Source organism: Oncorhynchus tshawytscha, linkage group LG01, assembly GCF_018296145.1.
Source record: "Oncorhynchus tshawytscha isolate Ot180627B linkage group LG01, Otsh_v2.0, whole genome shotgun sequence".
In the NCBI taxonomy this organism is placed as follows: domain Eukaryota; kingdom Metazoa; phylum Chordata; class Actinopteri; order Salmoniformes; family Salmonidae; genus Oncorhynchus; species Oncorhynchus tshawytscha.
Window position 1 is genome coordinate 62,051,343 of NC_056429.1, and position 27,276 is coordinate 62,078,618.

Sequence of the window (27,276 nt, forward strand, 5' to 3'; positions counted from 1 at the left end):
CATCTGCTTCATTTCACAGATCCAACAACACACGACCATGGACAAGAGCCACTTTCAGAGGTGGTGATGTCAGAGTCATAAGAGTGGAGAGAGAGAGAGAAAGAAAGAAGAGGTAGAGAAAGAGAGAGGAGATAGAGAGTGGCGGCCACCGTTAGGAGAGTAAGACGTGGGTGAAAACCGTGATGTCTGAATGCGAGATGCAATTATATTTTCATAATGCATATGGAAGGAATCATAAGCAGCTAGCGGAGCCCCCCCCCCCTGATGGATGATGACACTGTCTGACGCTGCTGCTGGGCCCACGCAGAACAGAAATAACCCACTCTACCCAGGAGAGGAGAGTGGAAAAGATAGGAGACAAATTACCTCGCAATATCAAAGCAGTTCCATTAGTTCCTTCACACTTCTTGTTTAATTTGTCTTTGAAGACCTGTTCTCAAACACTATGCTAACATAGTTAAAATTGAGAAACAATCATTCTCAACAACAAGTTGGTCAGAAAACAAAGCCTACCAGGGGAACAGGTTGTTCAGGACATTATGACAAATAACCTGGCCTCAACAAAGCTTATTAACAAAACAATAGAGCACACATCTGTGCTTACAAGCTGTTTTCTGCAATATAGAAATGTTCATATCAAACTAATAAATTGCCTAAAGATGCAAGGCTCTGTAAAAAAAAGTATTCCCACAGAGTATCAAAGCCATGAACATCTAGTACTAAACATGCTTGCAAACCAGAAAAATATGTAGGCCTACATCTTAAGAGTTCTGATTTGTTTCAAAGTAATATCTTCAAAATCTTAAATCTTCAAAGTAATAATTTTCCCCCCTAATTTCTCTGTGTAGAACATTGTAGTTTACTTAAATTCCAGGCCCTAGAATCCACTTACAAACAGGAGAATCACTGCAAATATGAGCGCAAATCTTCACATGCATCTTGTCATTAATTCCCCATTTGCAACAGCACCCTTCCCTGCCAGCCATTATTTATGACATGTTATTCTAGTGTTTATTTATCATGGGTTGGTCCTATAATCACCCTGTTGCCTCTGATACATGGGACTGGCACCTCAATACCAAAAAGTGGGAGTTGTATTCAGGTTTTTCCCCCCTAAGGCCTCCTCATCTATCTAAGCTTGTCATGGTGTGTAAAGACTGGGCATGATGTGTTAGTCTGCACCTGAGAGGACTTACAGCTAGGGAATGAGTGTGTACGGTCATTTGTGGTGTGTGTGTGTGTGCCTGTGTATTCCTGCATGCACACAGACATATTCACAGTTCAAGCAGGCAGAAATACAGCCAGTATGAAGATTTCGCATCAGTCTGATGAGTTATGCAGAGGGCAAGGAAGGCATATATTAACCCCCGCTGTACCAAACCAAATGCTTGGCTAGAAGCAAGGGGAAATAATGTGCGAGTTGAGATAAGAGATTATTTGGTAGTGTACCTGTGACGGCCAATACAATTCGGCTTGGAACACTGCTTGTCCAATCATTATCCATGATGTAAAATTATCACATATGCCTTTACAAATCTTTTATGTCCAACAATGAAGATTCAAATACAACATTTTTGTGCTCAGAAAACAGAATAAAACCACCCTTGGTTCAAATTTGGAGGATGGGGGAGGATTTGTTAGACGTAAGTAGGGTTCTTTTATTTTCTTAGTAGAACAGGATTAGGTTGGAGGGTTTCTTTTTTCATAATGTTTGTTTATTTTTTGATTCATCTGTACGCTGTGATTGACTGCACACTCCAGCACAGTAGGTGCCGGCAAGCACCTCTAACGTTTGTTTGAGGACCGCCATAATACCATAGAAAACAACGACCTGGAAAACTTTTGCGTAGCGACATCATCGTAAGAGATTGGATTATTGTACCAGTGTTGAATGTCTGAACTGAAATTGCTAACAAGCTATTATGTTAAGGTATAAATTATTTAAAAGTTGTTGCTTTGTTTGTTGAAACTGTCACTGGGCAGTGACGCTGTTAGCTAGCTAACCTCAAACAGACCAAAGGGGACCTTGTTTTTTTTGCAGATCATTCTATGCAACGTTCTGTTTGAGTCTAACAATGTTAGACATTGAACATGCCTACCTAACTAGCTAGCTTGTACCTAACGTTTGAACATCAATAGCTAGCTAGCTCCCGGACCGAAGGGGATATCCTGTTAGCTGACATTACCAATAATAGTTTATCCTGTCAGCGAACACTTCTAGGTCCTAAAAGTTATAACGCTTGATACCTACCTAGTTAATTAGCAAGCTATTTATGACTATGCCAGAAATAGTCATATCTGGCTATACATTGCTTTGACCTAGCTAGCTAGTTGATGTTATCATTCAGAGAGACATTCAAGGTCTTACCCTAGCTACGATTCCTAGCTAATTATCTAACGCTAGCTGTAAACAGCCGAGTTGCCATCCTATTTTAAAAGTCCCTGATGAGTAGATTTAGTATTTGAAACCATTCAGTCCTATGATTAAATGTCTATAATTTACAAAGCATTATTTTGTTTCTGTCAGTCACACAATTTGACACACACATATATATATATATATGTATATATACACATATATAAATATACATATATATAATACACACACACACATATCATTTGAAAATACAGTACAACACCAATCAAAGTAAGTACAGAATAACCATCTATTTTTTGTACATTTACGCTTTTCTCAATATTGTAATAACATGATGTTCTATGGGAAACTTGTATCTATGTACGTGGGTGTGTGTAATAATGTGTACATCTCCCACCAATGTGACACCCCCATGTGTGATCCCCGCTTTGAGAAGGAGGTGACCCGCTACATCCCTTGCTACATGGAGGAGTTTGGGTATCTGACCAATCACAGGAGGAGCGGAAGAGGATAAGCATCAGACATCACCAACAATGAGGTAGGCTACAACCTGCAGTCAGACTGTTACCAGGAGTGTGAGTGGATGTTTTTTTTAAGCTCATCTCTCACTGATCATTTCTGTCATGCCCTGATCTCTCATTCCCCCACCCCTTTCTATCTCCCCCTTTTCTCCTCTCTCCTTCTCTCTCCCAGTGTGAAGGCTGTGTATAATGAGTTCCACAGCACTCATGGCCATCAATGAACAGGACCACCTGCACTGGTAGAAGTACACTCACAGACCGGGAATACCCACTGACTGGCATCAGTTCCAGGTGCAACACACAGCAGGCTAATGGAAGTTAAATGGGGCCTAATGGAGTGTACTGTAATATGGGATGATGTAAAATTGTGCCCCTTTGTTATTGTCCGAGTTTGTCGAATGTAGTGAACAGTGTTACAAGCTAATGTAGCTAATGTAACCATTATTCGAGACTGCTAGAGGGTAATATACTGGACCTGGCTGCCTTGTTGTGGGCACCAGAAAATAAAATAAATACAATTGAAAACTGTCAAGGCACAGAAAGGCGAGCATGTCTCCATCTGTTTTTGACATCATGCTACAGTACAACTATCTCAGTGATGCTAAAGGCCTTTGCCTGTACGTCACAGTCAGTGTTTTACCATTATCACGTCACACTTATCATCCTGGCTAAATCATGCAGTCTGCAAAGGCCTGAAGAGTCATTCAGTTCTCACCATCTCATTATGATGAATCATCAATTCCTAATTACTGATTGGTTTATTAATTGTTTGTAGATAGCGTTATGTCTCCTCTGTGTCTGTATGTGTGTGAATGAATGACACAGAGATAAGCTTCTTGGGGGTGACTGGGTGCACAGTGCTGTAGCGGTGGGACTGAGAAGACGGCTACAGAGAGCAGACCTGCCAACATGCACGCATTTTGAGTAACAACTATGCAATTCTTTACCCATGTACGCAGGTACAAGATCTGAGTTATTGTACGCAGAAATGAATAGGGCCTAATTTTTTAATCAAAAATAAATCCACTGAGCAATCTAACATCCCGATTCTCGAGCTGCATCACAGACATGTACGGAGTTTGTGTCAATGGACATGGAGATTAATACATCATAATTCGACGTAGCCGTGTCTGCCCCTCCTCCTGTTTGTTGTGATGCTGAGTTTGCCTACTGTCAGCTGTACGCAAACAAATGGACAAATCCCTTTTCGACTCGGTGTTGTGGAAAGATAAACTAATTGTTTCAAGCTAACGTTAGCGAACATAAGATGGACATTCAGTGGGCTCTAAAGTACCTGCAGTTCACTCGCATTTCCTAGTGAAAGAAATGAAATGCAAATACGAAAAATAACTGGTTTTGTGCGAGTATGATATACATTTAATTCTGCGTCCCATTAGTTGTATTTTCCACGTAACATTACGAGGTTCAAGCAACCTGATAGACTAATTATGATCCACGGCACAAAAAGCATTACAAAAGTATAATACAAAATAAATAAACATCTTGGCATTAAATGGAGTCGGGAGTTTAGGAGACTGCGCGATGAAGAATGAATGTGTGTCCAGTATTAGCTAGAGGCAATGCTTCTATAGACTCACAAACAGCACGCACATGAATGTGCGTCTGGTACTCTACAAAGTTGAACAAGGTTGGCAGGTCTGAGAGAGGATTTCGTCCTGAGCCCAATAGTTTGATCAGCTCCGAGATCAACTTGGGTTAACCAGTACCATGAAAGTAGCTCACCTTTTAGCCAGGTAAATCCTTCAGAACTAACCTGCTCTTGGACAGGCTAACTCAAGGCTAACTCCACTTACCCTGAATGAAATGACTGAGCCAAGAGTTGAAGACCAATTAAATCAGATACCCTTCCTCTCACAAAGATTGTGTCATCATCCCCTTCATTTGAGGAAGGCTGATTAAATATTTTATTCATCAAATGTTAATATTACACATTTAGTAAGGACAGCATTTTACTTTCCAAACTGTAAATTTTTTCACGTGATTGTATTTTGAAATTTGCAAAAGCCAAACTTACAGCCGCAACCAACCATAGCAGTTCCCATTCAAGTGAAGACCTTCAGCCATTGCTAACGTGTACCCCTTTGGGTCCACAGGACAAGGATGAAGAAATACCGTTCTATCCAGACTAATCGGATTCCCCATTTCTCAGAGGCCATTTCAAAAAGTGCCTATTGGATAATGCAAATAAATGCAACCCCCTTTTTTTGCAAAAAAACTAGCTGACCGATCTCAGTGCCATCTGGTGACAAAATGGGAATGGAGTTCTCAGCGGTGGTCCAAAATGACGTTCCGGAATATGGATATTGAACGAGAAAAGAGGGGGGAAAAGATTCCCTTTTAAAATGCATTGGCCAATCAAAACCTAAACTATCGTCTTTCCTATAATTGAATTACTTTGGTACATAGGAATCAAATCCTCCACAGGCCATTCAAGGATCAGACACTGAAGTTGTTTCTTAAATGGGGAAAAAATACTTTATCTGAAAAGTCTCACCATTTTCAGTTAAACACCAAAGTTTAATATGATGTATTGGCTAGAGTCGATTACATGAGGCTGACTTTGTAAAAACAGATTAGCATTGTATTAACACATAATGAAGCCTTAGTTTATACTGGAATTTCACTTGATGCACTTGTCATAATGCCTTAACTCTGACATGAGTTTAACAGAATTATGAATTATCATAACAATTGTACAAAACCGTTCAGTGTCACAAACCCTCCAGTGAACTCACCTAGGATCCTGAGTTGTGTAACGTCTCCATGCAGACCAAAGAACATCCATAGAGGTCTGGAGTTGTCCACACACACCTGCATCCCCGCATTGATCCCATTGAGGCTCAGAAATACCTCCCCCTCCACGTTCACCACGAAACACAGGATATCACTGTTATGCAGGGGCGTCCCTACCCGACACACCGCCCAGAATTCCTTGCGGTCGACCAGAGACTCCGGGATGTATGGCAGGTCATTGGGCCGAAGCACGGCCGGGTCGCACGACGTCACGCCGTAGGAGAGTGACCCGAGACGAGTGCCACCCTCCTTGGTCACTTTTACAAACACACTCTCTCCACAACACAGTGGCCGGCTGGTGAACACCAAGGTCCTCTCGTCACCGCTGCGGTGCTCCACGCCCCGGATCACCGTGTTCTCATCGAGGGCTTTGACGTTGGCACCTCGGAGTGGGTGGAAGTGGAGATCGCTGTCAAAGAGCGAGGGGAGCAGGGAGCACTGCTGGGAGTTGAGGGAGTTCTGGGGGATGGAACAGGAGGTGGAGCTAAGGGGGTGCAGGCGCTCCTCTTCCTCCTTGTGCTGGTGGCGAAGGTCACACAGTCTGATAGAAAGGCGAGGGTCGTCTGAGTCCCGCCATAAGGACGCCTGGTGGGCCCCGGTGAAGGAGTGAGGATGCAGGCAATCGAGAGGCACCATCTCACTGTCTGTCGGGATAGAGACACAAAAGCAGAATGGTTAATCATCTGATTAACACTTTTCTTATAAATTCCATGAATCAAATGGTCAAAGGTGTGTAAAAAAAACTTTCCATGTTAGTACAATGCACAAATTTGTACACTGAAGTGTCTTTTTTTTTTTACATTGGAATATAAGTATTATGAGCTGTTTGCCTAAAGCTTTTCAGTTCTTTCTTATGCATTCAAGATCTACTTTACTCACTGTTATGAAACATAGTCACAAATGCACAAATAGCTAAATGTGCATGTTTATGTGTTTAGAAATAGAAGCGTTAAAGTGGGAAGGGACATTGCTGGGGGGTAATGTCCATATCAGAATTAAATAGACATAATAGCGTTACATAACATTGACTGAATGAGCAGTTCACTTGTCCCTACTACAAAGACCAAAAAGCTCAGCTGTGCCCTGGACGGGACAGTTCTACACAACACTACACAGATAACATTAACTAGGCTTTCAGACTCCATATAGCTCACCATTCTGTTGAAAGCATTTATCAGCCTCAAACAGTTCTCATCGAATGTTAGTGCACCCAGAATTAAGTATGGGAACTAAAATGCTTTCATGTGCAAGTCTTTGGGTTAGTACAGTATCTTCTCATGCCACTACAAGTTAAGCAACATGCATAAACATGTTTCAAAAAGCTATACACTCAGTGGAAAGTTTATTAGGTACACTCATCTAGTACAGAGTCAGACCCTCCTTTGCCCCCTAGAACAGCCTGAATTCTCTGGGGGCATGGACACATTGCTCAATTGGTATCAAGGGACCTATTGTTTGCCAGGAAAACATTACCCACACCATTACACCCTCAGCCTGTACCGTTGCCACCAGGCAGGATGTGTTTATGGCCTCATGTTGCTTACGCCAAATCCTGACTCTGCCATCAGCATGGCGCAACAGGAACCGGGATTCGACGGATTAGATAATGTTTTTCCACTCCTTAATTATCCAGTGTTGTTGATCATGTGCCCATTGGAGCAAATTCTTGTTTTTAGCTGATAGGAGTGGAACCCGGTGTGGTTGTCTGCTGCAATAGCACACAACTGACGAGTTGTGTGTTCCAAAATGTCGTTCCGCACACCACTGTTGTACTGCGCCGTTATCCTTCGACCAAATCAACAAACTGTTTTTGCCCACTGGATGTTTTTTGTTTGTCGCACCATTCTCACTAAACCCTAGACACTGTCGTGCATGAAAAGCCCAGGAGGCTGGGCGTTTGAGATACAGGAACCGGCACAACTAGCACTAACGATCATACCACCCTCAAAGTGGATTAGGTCTTTCACTTTGCCCATTCTAACATTCAATCAAACAGTAACTGAATGCCTTGATGCCTGCTTTATATGGAAAGCCATGGTCACGTGACTCACTGTCTGTAGGAGCAAACGGGCTGGTGTACCTTATAAACTGGCCACTGAATGTGTTTATGCATGTGCAGTGACGTGTATAAACATGACCCGACTTTACATAAGTCACATTAACATTGACCTTAAGTACAGTATGTCCTCTGTAGCCATTTGAACCATCCCATATAAAAATACTATATTATAGTGTGGTCTAAATACTATAGCATTCACTGTAGTATTTTTGCAGACTTTAATGTAGTGCTAAGGACTGAAGTCCGCAAAAACAGTAGTGAATATTGTAGTATTTACTGTCATGTTTTTGCAGACATGACAGTAGTATATTGTAGTAACACCTGCCGACTAGGGTTAGCCAAAATGGCACAACTACCAGACTACGCCTACTGTTTAATGAGGAGAACACCTCAATCACATTCAGGTTCGTGACAGGCCACTGATTGAGTTGGGTCAACAGTTTGAGCAATGCAACAGACCAGAAAACATCTTACGAAATTCTATATTTTTTATTCCAATTGTAATTTTGAATGTTATACACAGGTTCATGATAGCTTTCTGAAAAAAAATGGTTTCACAGAGATTCAGCTGACCAAGTTCACAAGATGCCCCAAAACACTGACAAATACTGTACTTCTGATGGTATTCAAGATCCACTTTACTAACTTATGAAACATACTGTCACATAAATGCATCTAAAGGTGCATGTTTCTGTGTTAAATTTGGAAAGGAGATTGCTGGGGGGGTAATGTACATATCAGACAAATCATAAATATAGTATTTGAAATGACCCTCTTTGATCATATATGTGACTTCAAGTCATAAGTATTTATGATTGTCTGAATACTGTAGCACATGCCACTACATGGGTATGTACACTGCTCAAAAAAATAAAGGGAACACTTAAACAACACAATGTAACTCCAAGTCAATCACACTTCTGTGAAATCAAACTGTCCACTTAGGAAGCAACACTGATTGACAATAAATTTCACATGCTGTTGTGCAAATGGAATGAACAACAGGTGGAAATTATAGGCAATTAGCAAGACACCCCCAATAAAGGAGTGGTTCTGCAGTTGGTGACCACAGACCACTTCTCAGTTCCTATGCTTCCTGGCTGATGTTTTGGTCACTTTTGAATGCTGGCGGTGCTTTCACTCTAGTGGTAGCATGAGACGGAGTCTACAACCCACACAAGTGGCTCAGGTAGTGCAGCTCATCCAGGATGGCACATGAGTTGTGGCAAGAAAGTTTGCTGTGTCTGTCAGCGTAGTGTCCAGAGCATGGAGGCGCTACCAGGAGACAGGCCAGTACATCAGGAGACGTGGAGGAGGCCGTAGGGGGCAACAACCCAGCAGCAAGACCACTACCTCCACCTTTGTGCAAGGAGGAGCACTGCCAGAGCCCTGCAAAATGGCCTCCAGCAGGCCACAAATGTGCATGTGTCTACTCAAACAAACAGTCAGAAACAGACTCCATGAGGGTGGTATGAGGGCCTGACGTCCACAGGTGGGGGTTGTGCTTACAGCCCAACACCGTGAAGGACGTTTGGCATTTGCCAGAGAACATCAAGATTGGCAAATTCGTCACTGGCACCCTGTGCTCTTCACAGATGAAAGCAGGTTCACACTGAGCACATGTGACAGACGTGACAGAGTCTGGAGACGCCGTGGAGAACGTTCTGCAGCCTGCAACATCCTCCAGCATGACCGGTTTGGCGGTGGGTCAGTCATGGTGTGGGGTGGCATTTATTTGGGAGGCCGCACAGCCCTCCATGTGCTCGCCAGTGGTAGCCTGACTGCCATTAGGTACCGAGATGAGATCCTCAGACCCCTTGTGAGACCATATGCTGGTGCGGTTGGCCCTTGGTTCCTCCTAATGCAAGACAATGCTAGACCTCATGTGGCTGGAGTGTGTCAGCAGTTCCTGCAAGAGGAAGGCATTGATGCTATGACTGGCCCGCCCATTCTCCAGACCTGAATCCAATTGAGCACATCTGGGACATCATGTCTCGCTCCATCCACCAACGCCAGGTTGCACCACAGACTGTCCAGGAGTTGGCGGATGCTTTCGTCCAGGTCTGGGAGGAGATCCCTCAGGAGACCATCCGCCACCTCATCAGGAGCATGCCCAGGTGTTGTAGGGAGGTCATACAGGCACGTGGAGGCCACACACACTAGTGAGCCTCATTTTGACTTGTTTTAAGGATATGACATCAAAGTTGGATCAGCCTGTAGTGTGGTTTTCCACTTTAATTTTGTGTGACTCCAAATCCAGACCTCTATGGGTTGATAAATTTGATTTCCATTGATAATTTGTGTGATTTTTTTGTCAGCACATTCAACTATGTAAAGAAAAAAACATTTAATAAGAATATTTCATTCATTCAGATCTAGGATGTGTTATTTTAGTGTTCCCTTTATTTTTTTGAGAAGTGTATTATTGGTTGTCTGATGATATACAGTGCATTCTGAAAGCATTCTGAAATCCCTCAATCTACACACAATACCCCATAATGACAAAGCAAAAACTGTTTTGTAGAAATGTATTTACTTAAGTTGATTGGAGTCCACCTGTGGAAAATTCAATTGATTGGACATGATTTGGAAAGGCACACACCTGTCTATATAAAGTCCCACAGTTGACAGTTCATGTCAGGGCAAAAACCAAGCCATTGAGGTCGAAGGAACCTTCCATAGAGCTCCGAGACAGGATTATGTCAAGTTACAGAACTGGGGAAGGGTACCAAAACATTTCTGCAGCATTGATGGTCTAAGAACACAGTGGCCTCCATCTTTCTTAAATGGAAGAAGTTTGGAACCACCAAGACTCTTCCTAGAGCTGGTCGCCCAGCCAAACTGGGCAATTGAGGGAGAAGGGCCTTAGTCAGGGAGGTGACCAAGAACCTGATGGTCACTCTGACAGAGCTCCAGAGTTCCTCTGTGGAGATGGGAAAATCTTCGAGAAGGACAACAATCTATGCAGCACTCCACCAATCAGGCCTTTATGGTATATTGGACAGATGGGAGCCACTCCTCAGTAAAAGCCCGCTTGGGGTTTGCCAAAAGGAACCTAAAGGACTCTCAGACCATTTTTGGCCTGAATAACAAGTGTCATGTCTGGAGGAAACCTGGCACCATCCCTACGGTGAAGCATGGTGGTGGCAGCATCATGCTGTGGGAATGTTTTTCAGTGGCAGGGACTGGGAAACTAGTCGGGATTGAAGGAAAGATGAATGGTGCAAAGAGAAAGAGAGATCCTTGATGAAAACCTGCTCCACAGCGCTCAGGACCTCAGACTGAGGTAAAGGTTCACCTTCCAACAGGACAACAAGCCTAAGTACACAGCCAAAACAATGCAAAAGTGACTACAGGACAAGTCTCAATGTCTGAGTGGCCCAGCCAGAGCCTGGACTTGAACCCGATCTAATATCTCTGGAGAGACCTGAAAATAGCTGTGCAGCAATGCTCCCCATCCAACCTGACAGAGCTTGAGAGGATATGCAGAGAAGAATGGGATAAACTCCCCAAATACAGGTGTGCCAAGCTTGTAGCTTAATACCCCGAAAGACTAAGCTTTATACAGAATTCCCTGCTACAGTAGGTGACGTGGATGTGGGGGAGAGTAATTATGGCAGGTGTACCCTCTATAATAGCTCTATGGCAAGGTATTTATACGGGCAGGTTCGAGGGTGCCTCCTTTCAATGCAGGTTCTTCTCCATACTTATTTTCCAACATAATTTGAAAATAAATTCATTAAAAATCCTACAATGTGATTTTCTGGATTTTATTTTCTCATTTTGTCTGTCATAGTTGAAGTGTACCTATGATGAAAATTACAGGTCTCTGTCATCTTTTTAAATGGGAGAACTTGCATAATTGGTGGCTGACTAAATACATTTTTGCCCCACTGTATATGTTCATTGCTGTTATTCCCCTTTCCTTTTAGATCAACCATACTCCAAACAAAGCCGGCCAACTGTCAATCATTCCCTGCATCTATAAAGACTCTTAAACTTAACTGCATTTCTGCCTCAGCCTGCTCTTTACCTGGAATTCCATAGTAGATGGGCATCACCATAACCCTCACCTCAATCAGTTACAATCTTGTAATTTAAGAATATTGTGACAAGCTAGGAACCAATGTTTTGGTCAGTCTTTCTCTGGACACGCTTATTTGGGGAGGACATGCATGAAATGTATAAAAGCGCCCCGCGGTCATGTTCAGGTGAGAGCTTTGTACCTGGAAAGGTCCTTTGTGTGTGTATAGGCTGTACGGTGCCGTTTCTGTTGGCTTATTTCTGTAAGCAACCACTTCTGGTCACCGTGCCGTCTTGAAATAATATTTGGGTCGTTGTCGATTATTCTGAATGGGATGTGTTTTTCGACCATCAGTAGGCAGGTTTCCATTGATCCAGGGTGATTCCACAAAAGCGATGTCGCAACAACAACAAAAAATTGCGACATATGTAATGGAGACTGCAGATGTAGGGGACATTTTAAAAGCTCAAAAACATTTTTATCCATTCGACAGGGATAGATTTTGTCAAAATGTATTGCAACAAATGGCAGAATGATTTTTTTTTCAAATAAGTGAATACTATCATATACTAGTAATTTCTGTAAAAACACTAAAGTAAACACTAGTATACTACAAAGTCTGCAAAAAAACACTAGTGAATACCGTGGTATTTAGAACATAGTATATAATAGTATTGTTTCATGTGCGTTAGCTGTAAATGGGTAACATGTTTGAACTAAGACCACAAAGGAAATACAGTCACTTTGTATTATTCTTGAAACATTTCTAAATGAATTGTATTCACGTGTGGTTGTATTATTTTTAAACAGTCAATCAAGGGATATTACAGTGTGGAGTATAATATTATACAGTATACTACAACATTCTATATTAAGGACTACTCGATCGAGGGTGAAACTCAGGTAATCCACAGCATGAGCTCCCCAAGGACAGCACTTTCGAATCAAATCAGCATAAATAAAGCTAGCAGTCAAATCGATCTTAAAATCCTAAAGTAAGCACTATGTGGTCGAGGGATAGTACAGTGTGTAGTATAATATTCTACACAGTATACTACAAAAGTGTATAGTTAGCACTACAAGTTTGAGGGATACAATATACTGTATAGTATACTATTCTCCAGTATACTACAACATTCGAAAGTAAGAATTACATGACTAGTACAGTATTCCACAAATGTCTATAGGAAGCACTACACGATCGAGGGATACTAGAGTATAGTAAACATATTTGTTTATGTGGGATGTGTTTGGGTGGTATAGAGATGGCCAATGCTGCAACTGAAGGAACAGACATTCTGAAGCACCAACCATTTCCCCTTTCCTTTGGCTGTGCGCAACACCAATACATCATTTCCCTTATGGATGAAACGGTTACCGTTCCATGGGAAAATTCCCAATGGTTACTATTAGCGTTTCAAATGGTAAGTATCATTAAAACCGTGTTTGATTACCTTGGTTTGAAAAACTCAAGGTTTGTCTGTCTAACTTGCTAATAGCTTGTCAATAATGTAAACTGAAGCTTTCAGTGTTACCTACTCTTGAAAAAACACTACACGTTGTTCTGCTGCTGTATGCGTCATGTGTCTGCACTCTCTATTCATCCATTGCACACAATAACACGTTATGTAGTTTAGTCACCCAACCAACATATTCTGTTCATTTAAAATCCGTCAGTCGTCGACTTGGTTGTAAAAGTGTTCCAACGGGAGAAACACTATAGAGTCCTATAGAAGGCTCCTACATTTATGTCAATTGTTGGGCTCATTGCTATCACTGCCTTCTTAAGACTCATTTGTATTTATGTAAATTGTGCATGGGGTCATTGCATACACTCAAATGCAACACAGAAGATAGACCGTGTGTGTGTGTGTGTGAATAATACTTACAACACCAATAATAATAATACATTTGCAATTCCCTTGTTTACAGAGTGGGCGTGCAGCAGGCAAACCCAGTGATGCTATGGGTCCCTCCTCTACAGTTGTGACACAGACACTCGAGCAAGTATTTAAAAAGGCAGGCTGCTTACACCTACATCAAAAAATGCTTAAGACCTCACTGCAGCCCTTTCATATTACATTGCAAATGACATGATGCCATTTCAAATTGTTGAGAGGCCTGGCTTTCTGAGGCTGCCGTGCCTCACTACAAAGTGCCATCATGAACATTCTTTTCCAAGACAAATCCCAAACCTGTACAACCAGGTTAAAGCTGATGTTGGAAAAAGTTTGTCTCAAGGTGGTTTGCTGCAACTACTGACCTCTGGACCAGTGAAAGCGGGGGTGAAACGCTACATCAGCTTCACTATCCATTAACTCACTCCAGACAAGCAACTGGAATCAAACTGCCTGGAAACAGTTCTTCCCAGATCACTCGGCTCAGAGTTTTTTGATAATATGCTGGAAAAGTGGGGGATAAACAAGAAAGACCTGGTCTGCATAACCATAGACAATGCAACAAACATGATCAAGGCTTTTGAAGAGTGCCCAGATCTGTGACTTGGGTGCTTCGGCCATATTTTGAACCTGGCCATCTCAAAGGCCCTGAAAATTCAGAGAGTTGACGCAGCAGTCAAGGCCTGCCGTCATCTGGTCCAAGGCTTCTCACGGAGCTGGAAGAGAAGGAGAGAACTGAGAGAAAAGCAAGGTGCCCTCAACATTCCACAGAACGCTCTGTTCCATGATGTGGTGACCCGATGGGATGCTTGAGCGTTTCCTCAGCCAACAGCAGCCAGTCTGTGCGACACTGGCTGGAGAAAGAGGAACATGGCATCTGATGCCGACATAAGTGTCATGGAGCAACTGTGCCAGCTCCTTGAACCTCTGAGCAAGTTTACAGATGCACTTGCTTCAGACACACAAACGACACTGTCAGCCATCAAGCCTGTCCTGGACCACATCACCTGTGATGTTCTGGTAGAAAAGGAAACAGAGCCATCCCTGACCAAGGAGATGAAAAGGGTAATGAGAGAAGACCTTAACAAAACAGATCCACAGAGAAGGCAAAGATAGTCATGCACATGGCTTGTTTCATTGACCCCCGCTTCAAAAATGAGCTTTTAAGATGAGCCTGAGGCTGCAAAAGTTGACACTAAACAGCTGTGTCCAGGAAGCCTTGAAGCTGGCAGCTGCACAAGTCAGGGAAGAACCACAAAGCACCAGAGGCACCTCCACCACCACCACAGCGGCATCGGAGGGGAAGGCCTGTCTGGGTTGCTGAGAAAGATCACCTCTCTGCTGCATTGTTGAGGTAAAGATTCAGATTCCGACCACCCCAAAAGACAAAGTGGAATGCCTCTGCCACCCATTCCAGCAGAAGAGGATCCACTGGTGTGGTGGAGGGGCCATGCATCAGAGCTGCCTCACCTTGCCAGGGTTGCCAGTAAGCTTTTGTGCATCCCTGCAACCAGCGTGCCATCAGAGAGTGTTCAGTGCCAGTGGGCACATTTGTCTCCCCTCGCAGATCACTACTTAAACTGGACAAAGTAAATATGCTGACATTTTTAGATTTCAATCTCAAGTGAACAAAGACGCAAACATACAGGATGTTAGGCCAGCAGCACCTTATTTCTTTATGAAGGAGAGAATGGACATAAATGAACAGCACTGATTGTGATTTGTTTACATATTTTGTGTTATTTTAATGTCAACACCTGCACATTGGATTTGTTTACATATGGTTGTGTTCTTACATGCACATTGCTGACTTGTGTTGCCTTTATATGCACATTTGATTTGCTTACTTAAGGTTGTATTGATTAAAACCTGCACTAGGGAAACTTTTACCTCATGGCCACATGGTGCCATCTTTAATGTTAATGTTATTATTTTAATATTTATGCACACAAATTACATCAAAATCAAATCAAATTTATTTATATAGCCCTTCGTACATCAGCTGATATCTCAAAGTGCTGTACAGAAACCCAGCCTAAAACCCCAAACAGCAAGCAATGCAGGTGTAGAAGCACGGTGGCTAGGAAAAACTCCCTAGAAAGGCCAAAACCTAGGAAGAAACCTAGAGAGGAACCAGGCTATGTGGGGTGGCCAGTCCTCTTCTGGCTGTGCCGGGTGGAGATTATAACAGAACATGGCCAAGATGTTCAAATGTTCATAAATGACCAGCATGGTCGAATAATAATAAGGCAGAACAGTTGAAACTGGAGCAGCAGCACGGCCAGGTGGACTGGGGACAGCAAGGAGTCATCATGTCAGGTAGTCCTGGGGCATGGTCCTAGGGCTCAGGTCCTCCGAGAGAGAGAAAGAGAGAATTAGAGAACGCACACTTAGATTCACACAGGACACTAAATAGGACAGGAGAGGTACTCCAGATATAACAAACTGACCCTAGCCCCCCGACACATTAACTACTGCAGCATAAATACTGGAGGCTGAGACAGGAGGGGTCAGGAGACCCATAGTGCTGCTAATTGTATTTGTTGTTTTCAATATAAAACTTGGTGAAATGATTTCAGTGTGTGTATCAGTACTTCTTGAACATTTCCAGCACATTTTAACAATACCATGATAATACTGATAATAGTGACATGAAATTTTCATACCATTTCATCTCTCGTCTCCCTTGAGCTAAATTTGCAAACTTGAGTGAGACAGCCTCAGACAGCCTTAGCAGCGAAAACAAACCTTGGGTTAATACAAAAATATCTGCATCATAGCATGCTTAGGGACAGGCAGCAGAACAAAATTAACCTGCCCCCCTAAACCTGGGCTAAAATGAGCCATATTGGATATGTGAGAAGAGCGGAAAGGGGCACAGGCCAGGGGTTGACTGACATAAGAGGCAGAGCCCATTCATTGTACAAAAGAGAGTGTGTGAAGGAAATGTGTTTGTGAACTGTACGTATGTATGACTCGAGGGCCTCGGCTCCGTCCAAAGTGAGATCATTTATTTATTTTATTTAACCCTTATTTTACCAGGTCGGTTGACTGAGAACACATTCTCAATTACAGTAACAACCTGGGGAATAGTTACAGGAGAGGGGATGAATGAGCCAATTGGAAGCTGGGGATGAATAGGTGGCCATGATTGTATGAGATTGGGAATTTAGCTAGGACACTGGGGTTAACACACCTACTCTTACGATATAAGTGCCATGGGATTTTTTTGCGACCACAGATTCAATTTAACGTCCCATTTGAAAGACTGGACCCTACACATGGCTGTGTCTCCAATCACATATTTTTTTAGACCAGAGACTACTGGCTCTCCAACAACACGTCCAGCAGAACTCTTTCAAAAGCTCCGACTTTCTGACCTGAAATCATCACTGAGTCATGACTTCACCTCATATTTTTCTTGAGTTCCCAGTTGTTTTGAATGCAGCAATACTACCATACATGAATCTGCAGGTAGCTAAAGCAAACTAATTAGGTTCAATGTTAGCGAACATTAGGCTATAACTAGCAATGCAAATACATTTCTGATACCAATAATATTACTACACAGATCATACACGTATTGTTAGCTAGCTTGCTAATAACCGTACGCTTTAACTTACATTTGAGTCATTTAGCAGACACTTTTATCCAGAGCGACTTACAGTAGTGAGTGCATACATTTCCATACTTTTCCCCCCATACTGGTCCCACGTGGGAACCGAACCCACAACCCTGGCGTTGCAAGCGCAATGCTCTACCATCAAAATGTAGCTAGACTTACCCGTATACATGGATGAATGCTTCTCCCTCTGTCAAGGATGGTTTGAAGATGTAATCCTGAGACAGGTGTTTTATACAACAGCCTTCTGGGTTTTCTTTTGGACTCTCTCCGCATTTGACAAGCTCTTCTTTCACCGAGCATTCCACTGATTTCAAAACTCTGTCAACGACACTGTTGATCACCGTTTCTTCCCTACCACTGTCATCAGAAGACTCTACAATGTCTGGTTCAATTCAAATGTTTTTACCTAAATCACGGATTCTCATTGTCTGATTAATTTTCAGACAAGTCAGAGAGCGTCAGCATGGCACGATCGTCTTCCACAACTTTATCCCACTGATCTTTGTTGATTGCTGCCCTGAAGTTAATAGCGCTATGTTGAGAGCAGTAGCAAAACTTTTTTCAGTTCTTCATATCTTTCAAAAAAAGTTGTGGTAGAAAGCATTATCCACACATACTGAGCAGCTCATGTTATTTTTTATTTATTTATTTATTTCACCAATTTTTTTTTTTAAAGAGTCTATATACATTGTGTGCAAAAGGCATGAGGAGGTAGGTGAATAATTATAATTTGGCAGATTAACACTGGAGTGATAAATGATCAAATGGTCATGTGCAGGTAGAGATACTGGTGTGCAAAAGAGCAGAAAAATAAATAAATAAATAAAAACAGTATGGGGATGAGGTTGGTAAATTGGGTGGGCTATTATTATAGTCAGAAGCATGCTACATGGCAGACCAATCCGAACTCATCTCTCAGCATGTCCAGCCCATCAATTATCTCAGCCAATCATGGCTAGCAGGAAGGTTGTATTTCTTATTTACAGATGGCATACAAGTTATTAAGGCATGTGACTTTCAAATTACAGAAGGTATTTCTGCCACCCAAAAATATAATAATCAAATTCAAATGCCTCTCCTGTGAAGTAGTGACGTGCGACATACACCTAGCTTCTTGAAACAGGTCAAATATAAAATCTCTCATCCCATATACAATAACTTGAAAAAGCTTGTATCCCGGTTATGAGAAACAAAATGCCTGGGATATGCAGATCTTAGACAGGATACTGTGGCATGTAAACATCTTATCCCGTAAACTGTTGTTTTCACGGTCTGTGGATGCTCTATTTCACGCATCATGGGTGTTGCGTGAGGTTTTCATCCGATTGTCAAATCAATTCAAAAAGTAGGCTACCTGTGCAGTTCGATCAAGCATAATTAATTTTGCTGATAGGCCTACTCCATACTGGCCCGTATAGACTACTGGCTACTTTCACCCCTAAATTATAGAAGTTTCTACTTAGAATTTCCAACATTTGCTTGTCAACTATAGTTAGATACAAGCAGCTTCTCTTCAGTCATAACTTGTTGCACAAGAAGACTAAATAAAGTAGCGCTCAACAGAATAATATCTTACATCGATAGAATGAATGCATCAGTAATCTAGTCAGACAAATTTACTGGTGTTGTTTCGTTTAGGGACCGGGGAGAAAACAGTAACTACAAAATAATGGAAAGATTGGTCCATTCAAACATTCAATCAAACAGTAACTGAATGCCTCAATGCCGGTCTGCCTGCTATAAATAGCAAGCTATGGGCACGTGACTGTCTCTATAGGAGCAATCCATTTTTGTGAACGGGCTGGTGAGTATATGTTTCAATGAACTCTGACTTTGAGATGTCAAACGTAAGAGGAGCTGCGTACGTATCATTCTTGGGGCATCAAGTTGGATTCTCTGGCCCAAAGCCAGATGTTTCAGATTCTTGGAACTCATTCCATATTGGAAAGAAGACCACTATACTGACCCACACCTTCCGCTAATCATTTAATTACCAAGGAGGACAAAAAAAACAAGGTCATTTGATTACTCCATCATTACTCATATTGTGTGAGCAAAATGTGACTTATTCATGTCACTGCACTTCTAAAGCTAAGAAGAAATGTAAAAAAAAATGTTATTGTGAATCGAGAATATTTTTGGTTTGGTTCTAGTATATGTTCTAAAGACTGTAGTATTACTATACGGTAGTTTTCACTGTAGTGTCTTTGCTGACTTTACTGTAGTATTCACTGTAGTGTTTTTGCAGACATGAAAAGTATACTACATTATTCAGTGTTTATGAAGACGACTGTAGTATTTACTGTAGTGTTTTTGTGGACATGACCTTAGTATATTGAAGTAACACCTGCCGGCTAGGGTTCGCCAAAAATGTCCACTACCAGGCTACGTCAGTTACTGTTTAAAGAGGGGAACAACTCAACCAGAACACAGGTTCGTGACAGGTCACCTATTGTGTTGGGTCAACAGTTGAGTAATGCAACAGAACAGACACCTTGAGCAAAAATTCTAAATTCTTAACGTCTAAATTAACATCTAAATGTTATATACGTTCTAGGCCCATTAAAAGGAAACAATACAGAGTAAGATATAAAGAACAAGTAAAGTTTATTAAAGCGTGTTTGACACATAAATAACACATTAACAAGAGTACACCAAAATTACTTGGATCTGTTACTTCCACTAGCTAGCTGTGATGACCCTCCCACTCTGTCTGCTGTATTCTCTCTTTGTTCTTGTTTCCTTATTAGGATTCCGGTGGGCGGAGTTGAGAGGGTCGTCAGCTACATGGGAAACACCTGGGCCAGGTGTGTCCCAGGATAAATAGACCTCTTCCACATTCATGGAAGAGACTCTCTCCATGCAGACACCTTTCTAGATTTTGTTGTGTTTCTTGGTGGCCTTTTGGTTGTTTACTTTGGCACCTTTCAACACCCTGCATTATCACATTCATGCATGCAAAACACTCACTTACACTACTGATTACACACACCATTGTATATTATACTTAGTTACTTATTTAATAAATATATATTTTGTTACTCCTTATCTCCATGTCGTCTCCCTTTTGTTACGGGCTTTGAGCCGGTTCGTGACAAGTGGGTGCTCACACACACACACGGCCTTAGTGCTATTAGCCCATAGAAACACATTTAAATACAGATTCACTACATAGAACAGATAGTCCCACCAAAAAATATAAAATGAAGTTTGTTATGAAGTGTCTGTCCTATATCTGAGAGATAAGATTTTTAACCTCTTATTTTCATTCATTTTTTTCAACTGGTACAGGGGGACCTTCAGACAAGTCCTGTGAGGCATGTCTGCATCCTAGAACTAAAGAGTCTCACCTTTCCACAGAGGGGTAATATTCCTAAACAATATCATAACCACCACCGATAAAAGACAGTACTGTGTAGCAGTCTTCATCAACCTGGCCAAGGCTTTCGACTCTGTCAATCACCGCATTCTTATCGGTAGACTCAATAGCCTTGGTTTCTCAAATGACTGCCTCGCCTGGTTCACCAAATACTTCTCAGATAGAGTTCAGTGTGTCAAATCAGAGGGTCTGTTGTCTGGACCTCTGGCAGTCTCTATAGGGGTGCCATAGGGTTCAATTCTCGGGCCGACTCTTTTCTCTGTATATATCAATGATGTCGCTCTGGCTGCTGGTGATTCTCTGATCCATCTCTATGCAGACGACACCATTCTGTATACATCTGGCCCTTCTTTGGACACGGTGTTAACATTCAAATGAGCTTCAATGCCATACAAAACTCCTTCCGTGGCCTCCAACTGCTTTTAAATGCTAGTAAAACTAAATGCATGCTCTTCAACTGATTGCTGCCCGCACCCGCCCGACCGACTAGCAACACTACTCTGGATGGTTCTGACTTAGAATATTTGGACAACTACAAATACCTAGGTGTCTGGTTAGACTGTAAACTCTCCTTCCAGACTGACATTAAACATGTCCAATCCAAAATTAAATCTAGAGATGGCTTCCTATTTCACAAGAAAGCCTCCTTCATTCATGCTGCCAAACATACCCCCGTAAAACGGACTATCCTACCGATCCTTGACTTTGGCAATGTCATTTACAAAATAGCCTCCAACACTCTACTCAGCAAACTGGATGCAGTCTATCACAGTGCCATCCGTTTTGTCACCAAAGTCTCATATACTACCCACCACTGCGACCTGTACGCTCTCATTGGCTGGCCCTCGCTACATAATCGTCGCCAAACCCACTGACTCCAGGTCATCTATAAGTCTTTGCTAGGTAAACTCCCGCCTTATCTCAGCTCACTGGTCACCATAGCAACACCCACCCGTAACACACGTTCCAGCAGGAATATTTCACTGGTCACCCCCGAAGCCAACTCCTTCTTTGTTTGCCTTTCCTTCCAGTTTTCTGCTGCCAATGACTGGAATGAATAAAAAAATTAAAAAAACATTTTTGCATCACTGAAGCTGGAGACATATCTTCAAGCATCAGCGGTCAGAGCAGCTTACCGATCACTATACCTGTACACAGCCAATCTGTAAATAGCACACCCAACTACCTCATCCCCATATTGTTTTTATATTTTTGCTCTTTTGCACTCCAGTATCTCGCAAGGGTGTGCACATCGACTCTAGGGGAAAAATACCTTGCCATGGAGTTAAATATAGAAGGCACACATGCCACAAGTGCCCGCCATCCTCACATGACCATAGATATGGGTAGAGCGCACATCTGCCACGAGTGCCTTCTCCCGCATCCACGTCACCAAGCAGGGAATTCTGAACAAACATTGAAAACCAACTGCCAGTTTCTTTTAGCTTTACCAGTATAAATCAATAAATCAAACTACTGATTTTACATACCAAGCCACTATCTGGCTCAACTCAGACAATCGTGTAAGTGGAGAATATTCCGTGAAAGGCTAGGAACCAAAGTTTCCCTGGTAGACATGGTTATGGACGGCGAAAAAGAAGGAGTGAAAAGGGAAGATGTGTGCTGAGGAAGAATGGCACCAAGTACAAACCGTATTCTGCCTTCTCTGATGGCTCAGAAATTGCACCTGATGAGAGTGAAGATGAATTACCTGTAGTGGCAGGGGTGGTGAAGACCTTCGAGCCTCAACCTGATGGTCATGCAAAGGATGGTGATTCGGGCCCAGTGGGAGTGACATTTTTGGACAAAGTGGATCCTTGCCTTTTGGCTGATCCATACGTAGTCTCAGGCTGGGTAGAAAAGAAGTTGGGTACTATTAAAATCGGTGACGGTAGCTCGAAGTGGACTTGTCATGATTCCATTTAGAGGGAGCGGGCGCTTTGTGTCATGCACTGGCAGGCCCCGGTGGCAATGAATTAATAAAACCAAAAGCTTACCTTGACTTGGAAGAGTTTGAGTTTTGATTATACTTTGCCAGATAGCTAACATAGCATCCCTCTCTGTTATAGTAGGCTAAACTAGCTAGCTGCAGTCGCTAGCTAAATGGAAAAAAAATAGCTACAGTCGCTCACCATTTTAAAATAAATTAAATTGTTAAAAACTGTTCAACTAGTCTCAGAGTCAAATACTAACCACATTTTATTCACTGTAGTGCTAGCTAGCTGTAGCTTATACTTCCAGTACTATATTAATTCTCTGATCCTTAGATTGGGGGGAACAACATGTCAGTTCAAGAGCTCTGATAGGTTAGAGGACGTCCTCAGGAAGGTGTCATAATTACTGTATAAGTCCATGGAAGGGGGTGAGAACCATGAGCCTCCTAGGTTTTGTATTGAAGTCAATACCCAGAGGAGGACAGAAACCAGCTGTCCTCTGGCTACATCATGGTACTAACCTACAGAGTGCTGTTGAGGCTACTGTAGCCCTTCATTGCAAAACAGTGTGTTTTAATCAAATATTTGGTGAAGTGAATATATTTAGTATAGTTTTACCTAAAATGGATAACTTTAAATGTTTCACTATAATTATGAAATTCACTGAGGATGGTCCTCCCCTTCCTCCTTTGAGGAGCCTCCACTGGTTGCTGGGGATCAGAAATGCCCAGTGCAAGAGAGAGAGGTTGTGGTTGCCAGAGTCAGAGTAGAACAGAAGCTGTCGTATGCTGAGGCAGTGAAGAGTGCAGAGGATGATAGGTCAAGAGTGAGAAGTAGGTCTAGGCCAAAAGAGTGATACGAATTTGTGCTTCAGTAGATTCAAGTTAGTCACATGCACAAGTACAGTGAAATACCTTTCTTGCTAACTCAAAACCTAACAATGCAATAATGAATGACAGTGATTATGAAATGACAAACAAGTAAATAAGCATACTATATACAGGAAACATTTCAGTTCCAATATATTTACATTGTAGAATAATAGAGAATACTTTTAGATTAGATTCAACGTTGTCAAGTACAGTACGACCAAATATAGTTAGCACCTGACCAGAAGCGCAAATAAAAGAGTACAAAAAATGTACAAGTGAAACAATTAAATACAATGTATATTATTAAGTGGGATGTATGAATGTGCAAGGCAGGGCAGGATAGATATAGATCTGTAACAGTTTGGGTCTAGAGTGTCTCCCTCTTTGAAGAGGGGGATGACCGCGGCAGCTTTCCAATCTTCGGGGATCTCAGACGATATGAAAGACGTTGAACAACAGTGGCGGTGGATAATTTTAGAAAGAGGGTCCAGATCGTCTAGCCCGGCTGATTTGTAGGGGTCCAGATTTTGCAGGTCTTTAAGAACATCAGCTATCAGAATTTGGGTGAATAAAAAAAAAAAAAGGCGGACACTTGGGCAAGTTGCTGTGGGGGGTGCAGGGCTGTTGACCGGGGTAGGGGTAGCCAGGTGGAAAGCATGGCCAGCTGTAGAAAAATGCTTATTGAAATTCTCAATTATCGTGGATTTATAAGTGGTGACAGTGTTTCCTAGCCTCAGTGCAGTGGGCAGCTGGGAGGGGGTGCTCTTATTCTCCATAGACTTTACAGTGTCCCAGAACATTTGGGAGTTTGTACTACAGGATGCAAATTTCTGTTTGAAAAAGCGATTCTTTGCTTTCCTAACTGCCTGTGTATATTGGTTCCTGACTTCCCTAAAAAGTTGAATATCGCAGGGGCTATTCGATGCTAATGCAGTACGCCACAGGATGTTTGTGTGCTGGTCAAGGGCATTCAGGTCTGGAGTGAACCAAGGGCTATATCTGTCCTGGTTGTAAATTGTTTGAATGGAGCATGCTTATTTAAGATGGTGAGGAAAGCACTTTTAAAAGAATAACCAGGCATCCTCTAATGACGGAATGAGGTCAATATCCTTCCAGGATACCCGGGCCAGGTTGATTAGAAAGTGTTTTAGGGAGCATTTGACATTGATGAGGGGTGGTCGTTTGACCGAAGACCCATTACGGATAAAGGCAATGAGGCAGTGATCGCTGAGATCCTGGTTGAAACAGCAGAGGTGTATTTGGAGGGCAGGTTGATCAGGATAATATCTATGAGGGTGCCCGTGTTTACAGATTTGGGGTGGTACCTGGTAGGTTCATTGATAATTTGGGATTGAGGGCATCTTGCTTAGATTGTAGGACGGCCGGGGTGTTAACTTGTTGGAACTACCCATCTCGGATCCGGGAGAATTGTCATCAACTGACACTAATTAGCATAACGCAACGGACAAAAAAATATCTTACTAGAAAATATTAATATTCATGAAATAACAAGTGAAATATATTCAAACACAGCTTAGCCTTTTATTAATCACCCTGTCATCTCAGATTTTGAAAATATGCTTTACAGCCAAAGCAAGACAAGCATTTGTGTAAGTTTATTGATAGCCTAGCATAGCATTATGCCTAGCTAGCAGCAGGCAATCTGATCACGAAAATCAGAAAATCAATCAAATTAAATCGTTTACCTTTGATGAGCTTCAGATGTTCACTCACGAGACTCCCAGTTAGATAGCAAATGTTCCTTTTTTCCAGAAAAGTTATTTTTGTAGCTAAAAATAGCTCCGTTAATTCTTCATGTTTGGCTGAGAAAATGACCGGAAATTGCAGTCACGACAACGCCGAAAAATATTCCAAATTAGCTCCATAATAGCGACAGAAACATGGCAAACATTGTTTATAATCAATCCTCAATGTGTTTTTCAAACATCTATTCGATAATATATCAACCGGGACAGAGCTTTTTTTTCAGTAAGACCGGGTGGAAAAATGGCTACCTCTGTCTTTTGCGCGAGAAATACACAAAGAGCCATCAGGTGGACACTGACGCAATGTTGTTGTACACGCTCAACTATGTCTTGTGATACTAGACACATTAAGGAAGCCATAGAAAAAGGAATCTCGTTGATATCCCATTCACTGCTCAATAGGGAAGCATAGGAATGGACTCTTATTTAGAAACCGCTGTGTTCCTGATTGGATTTTTCCTCATTCTTTTGCCTGCAATATCAGTTCTGTTATACTCACACTATATAAAGCCTTGACGAAAATGTATCCTCCTGTTCTGAGGATGTGAGGACGACGGTAGATACGTTAAAAGGACTAACATGTCAACTACAGAACTAAGCCAACCTCAGCGTGAGCTGTGGTTGCGAATGGTATGAAATGTGACCTCTTATTCACTACAGAAGTGATACCTCCTAGCGTTGAGTTAGCAACATCCGCTGCAAACATGGGCTAGGAAAGAACAGGCAGAGTATCCCGTCTACCACACAACGACATTACCACAACATACCCAGTTTACCACCTGAGACATTCTTCAAAGGACTCGGTTGGGCAACACAGCCTTCCATCTAACAGCAATATTTATTGCATTTTCCTTTTCCAAATGGGCAGTAATTTAGAATGCATAAGATACGATCTTTCACTCAAACCCAGCCCTTTTTCTTTGTGTAACCAGCTGTCATATAAGTTCCCTCCTCTAGGGACGTTTTCCTTCATGATATAATTTGTAATCAAGGTATGATTCATTCTGTGTGATTAGTTAGGTATTTAGTAAATAAATAATTACCCCAATATTGTATTGCTGATTCAAATTGTTAGCCAGGGTTCGTGAAGATAACCAAGAAATTACAATTTTTAGATGAGATTGAAATAAAGGTGACAATTAATATTGACTGCTATTGATGTAAAATATTACTAGTTCTTTAAGAGTTTATTCGGAAGATATAAGCAATATAAATCTTATTTCGTGGTGCCCCGACTTTCTAGTTAATTACATTTACATGATTATAATTACATGATTAGCTCAATCAGGTAATATTAATTACAGAGAAAGTATTTTATAGAATAGCATGTCATATCACTTAATCCGGCATAGCCAAAGACATGACAACGTGTTCCTGGTTCGAGCGAGGAGAGGAATGGAAGCTATACTTTTACACTGGCAATACTAAAGTGCCTATAAGAACATCCAATAGTCAAAGGTACAGTGGGGAGAACAAGTATTTGATAACCTGCAAAATCGCAGTGTTTCCTTCTTACAAAGCATGTAGAGGTCTGTAATTTTTATCATATGTACACTTCAACTGTGAGAGACGGAATCTAAAACAAAAATCCAGAAAATCACATGTATGATTTTTAAGTAATTAATTAGCATTTTATTGCATGACATAAGTATTTTTTCATGCTAAATAAAATCACCAGCGGGATGCCAGTTAGGGATCCCTGGTGTATAGTATGATGTTGATGAAAGGCTATACCACATTCTAGATTCTACCTGTCCTCTTAGTCCAGTTGGAGGTCCAGTGTGAAATGTTTGGATGTGAGGAGTAGCATCCCAGCAGCATAGGCCAAAAACTGTGTCAAAATGATTGATCTCGTTACAACGGCAGATTATCCTGGGCAACAATGTCATGGGGACTAAAGCATTTCTAAGGGAGTGCACTTATACTGTACTCTAGTCTATGGTTTATCAAGCTTTGATATTTGAATGGACTATATTATTCACAGGAATCAACATACTCCATTTAATT

At 41.8% G+C, this 27,276-nt stretch overlaps 1 protein-coding gene and 1 long non-coding RNA gene across 2 annotated transcripts in view; one reads left to right on the plus strand and one right to left on the minus strand.

The window, feature by feature from the left end:
- LOC112254582 (E3 ubiquitin-protein ligase NEURL1-like) overlaps positions 1 to 27,276 on the minus strand; it is a 62,020-nt gene that overhangs the window by 6,560 nt on the left and 28,184 nt on the right. Inside the window, exon 4 of the mRNA XM_024427292.1 lies at positions 5,655 to 6,356. Coding sequence (XP_024283060.1) covers positions 5,655 to 6,356 — 702 coding nt within the window. The remainder of the gene's footprint in view (positions 1 to 5,654; positions 6,357 to 27,276) is intronic.
- Positions 1,769 to 3,421, plus strand: LOC112254588. The gene is made up of 3 exons (XR_002954169.2): positions 1,769 to 1,930; positions 2,814 to 2,915; positions 3,071 to 3,421. It is a non-coding gene; the product is annotated as an uncharacterized LOC112254588 (long non-coding RNA).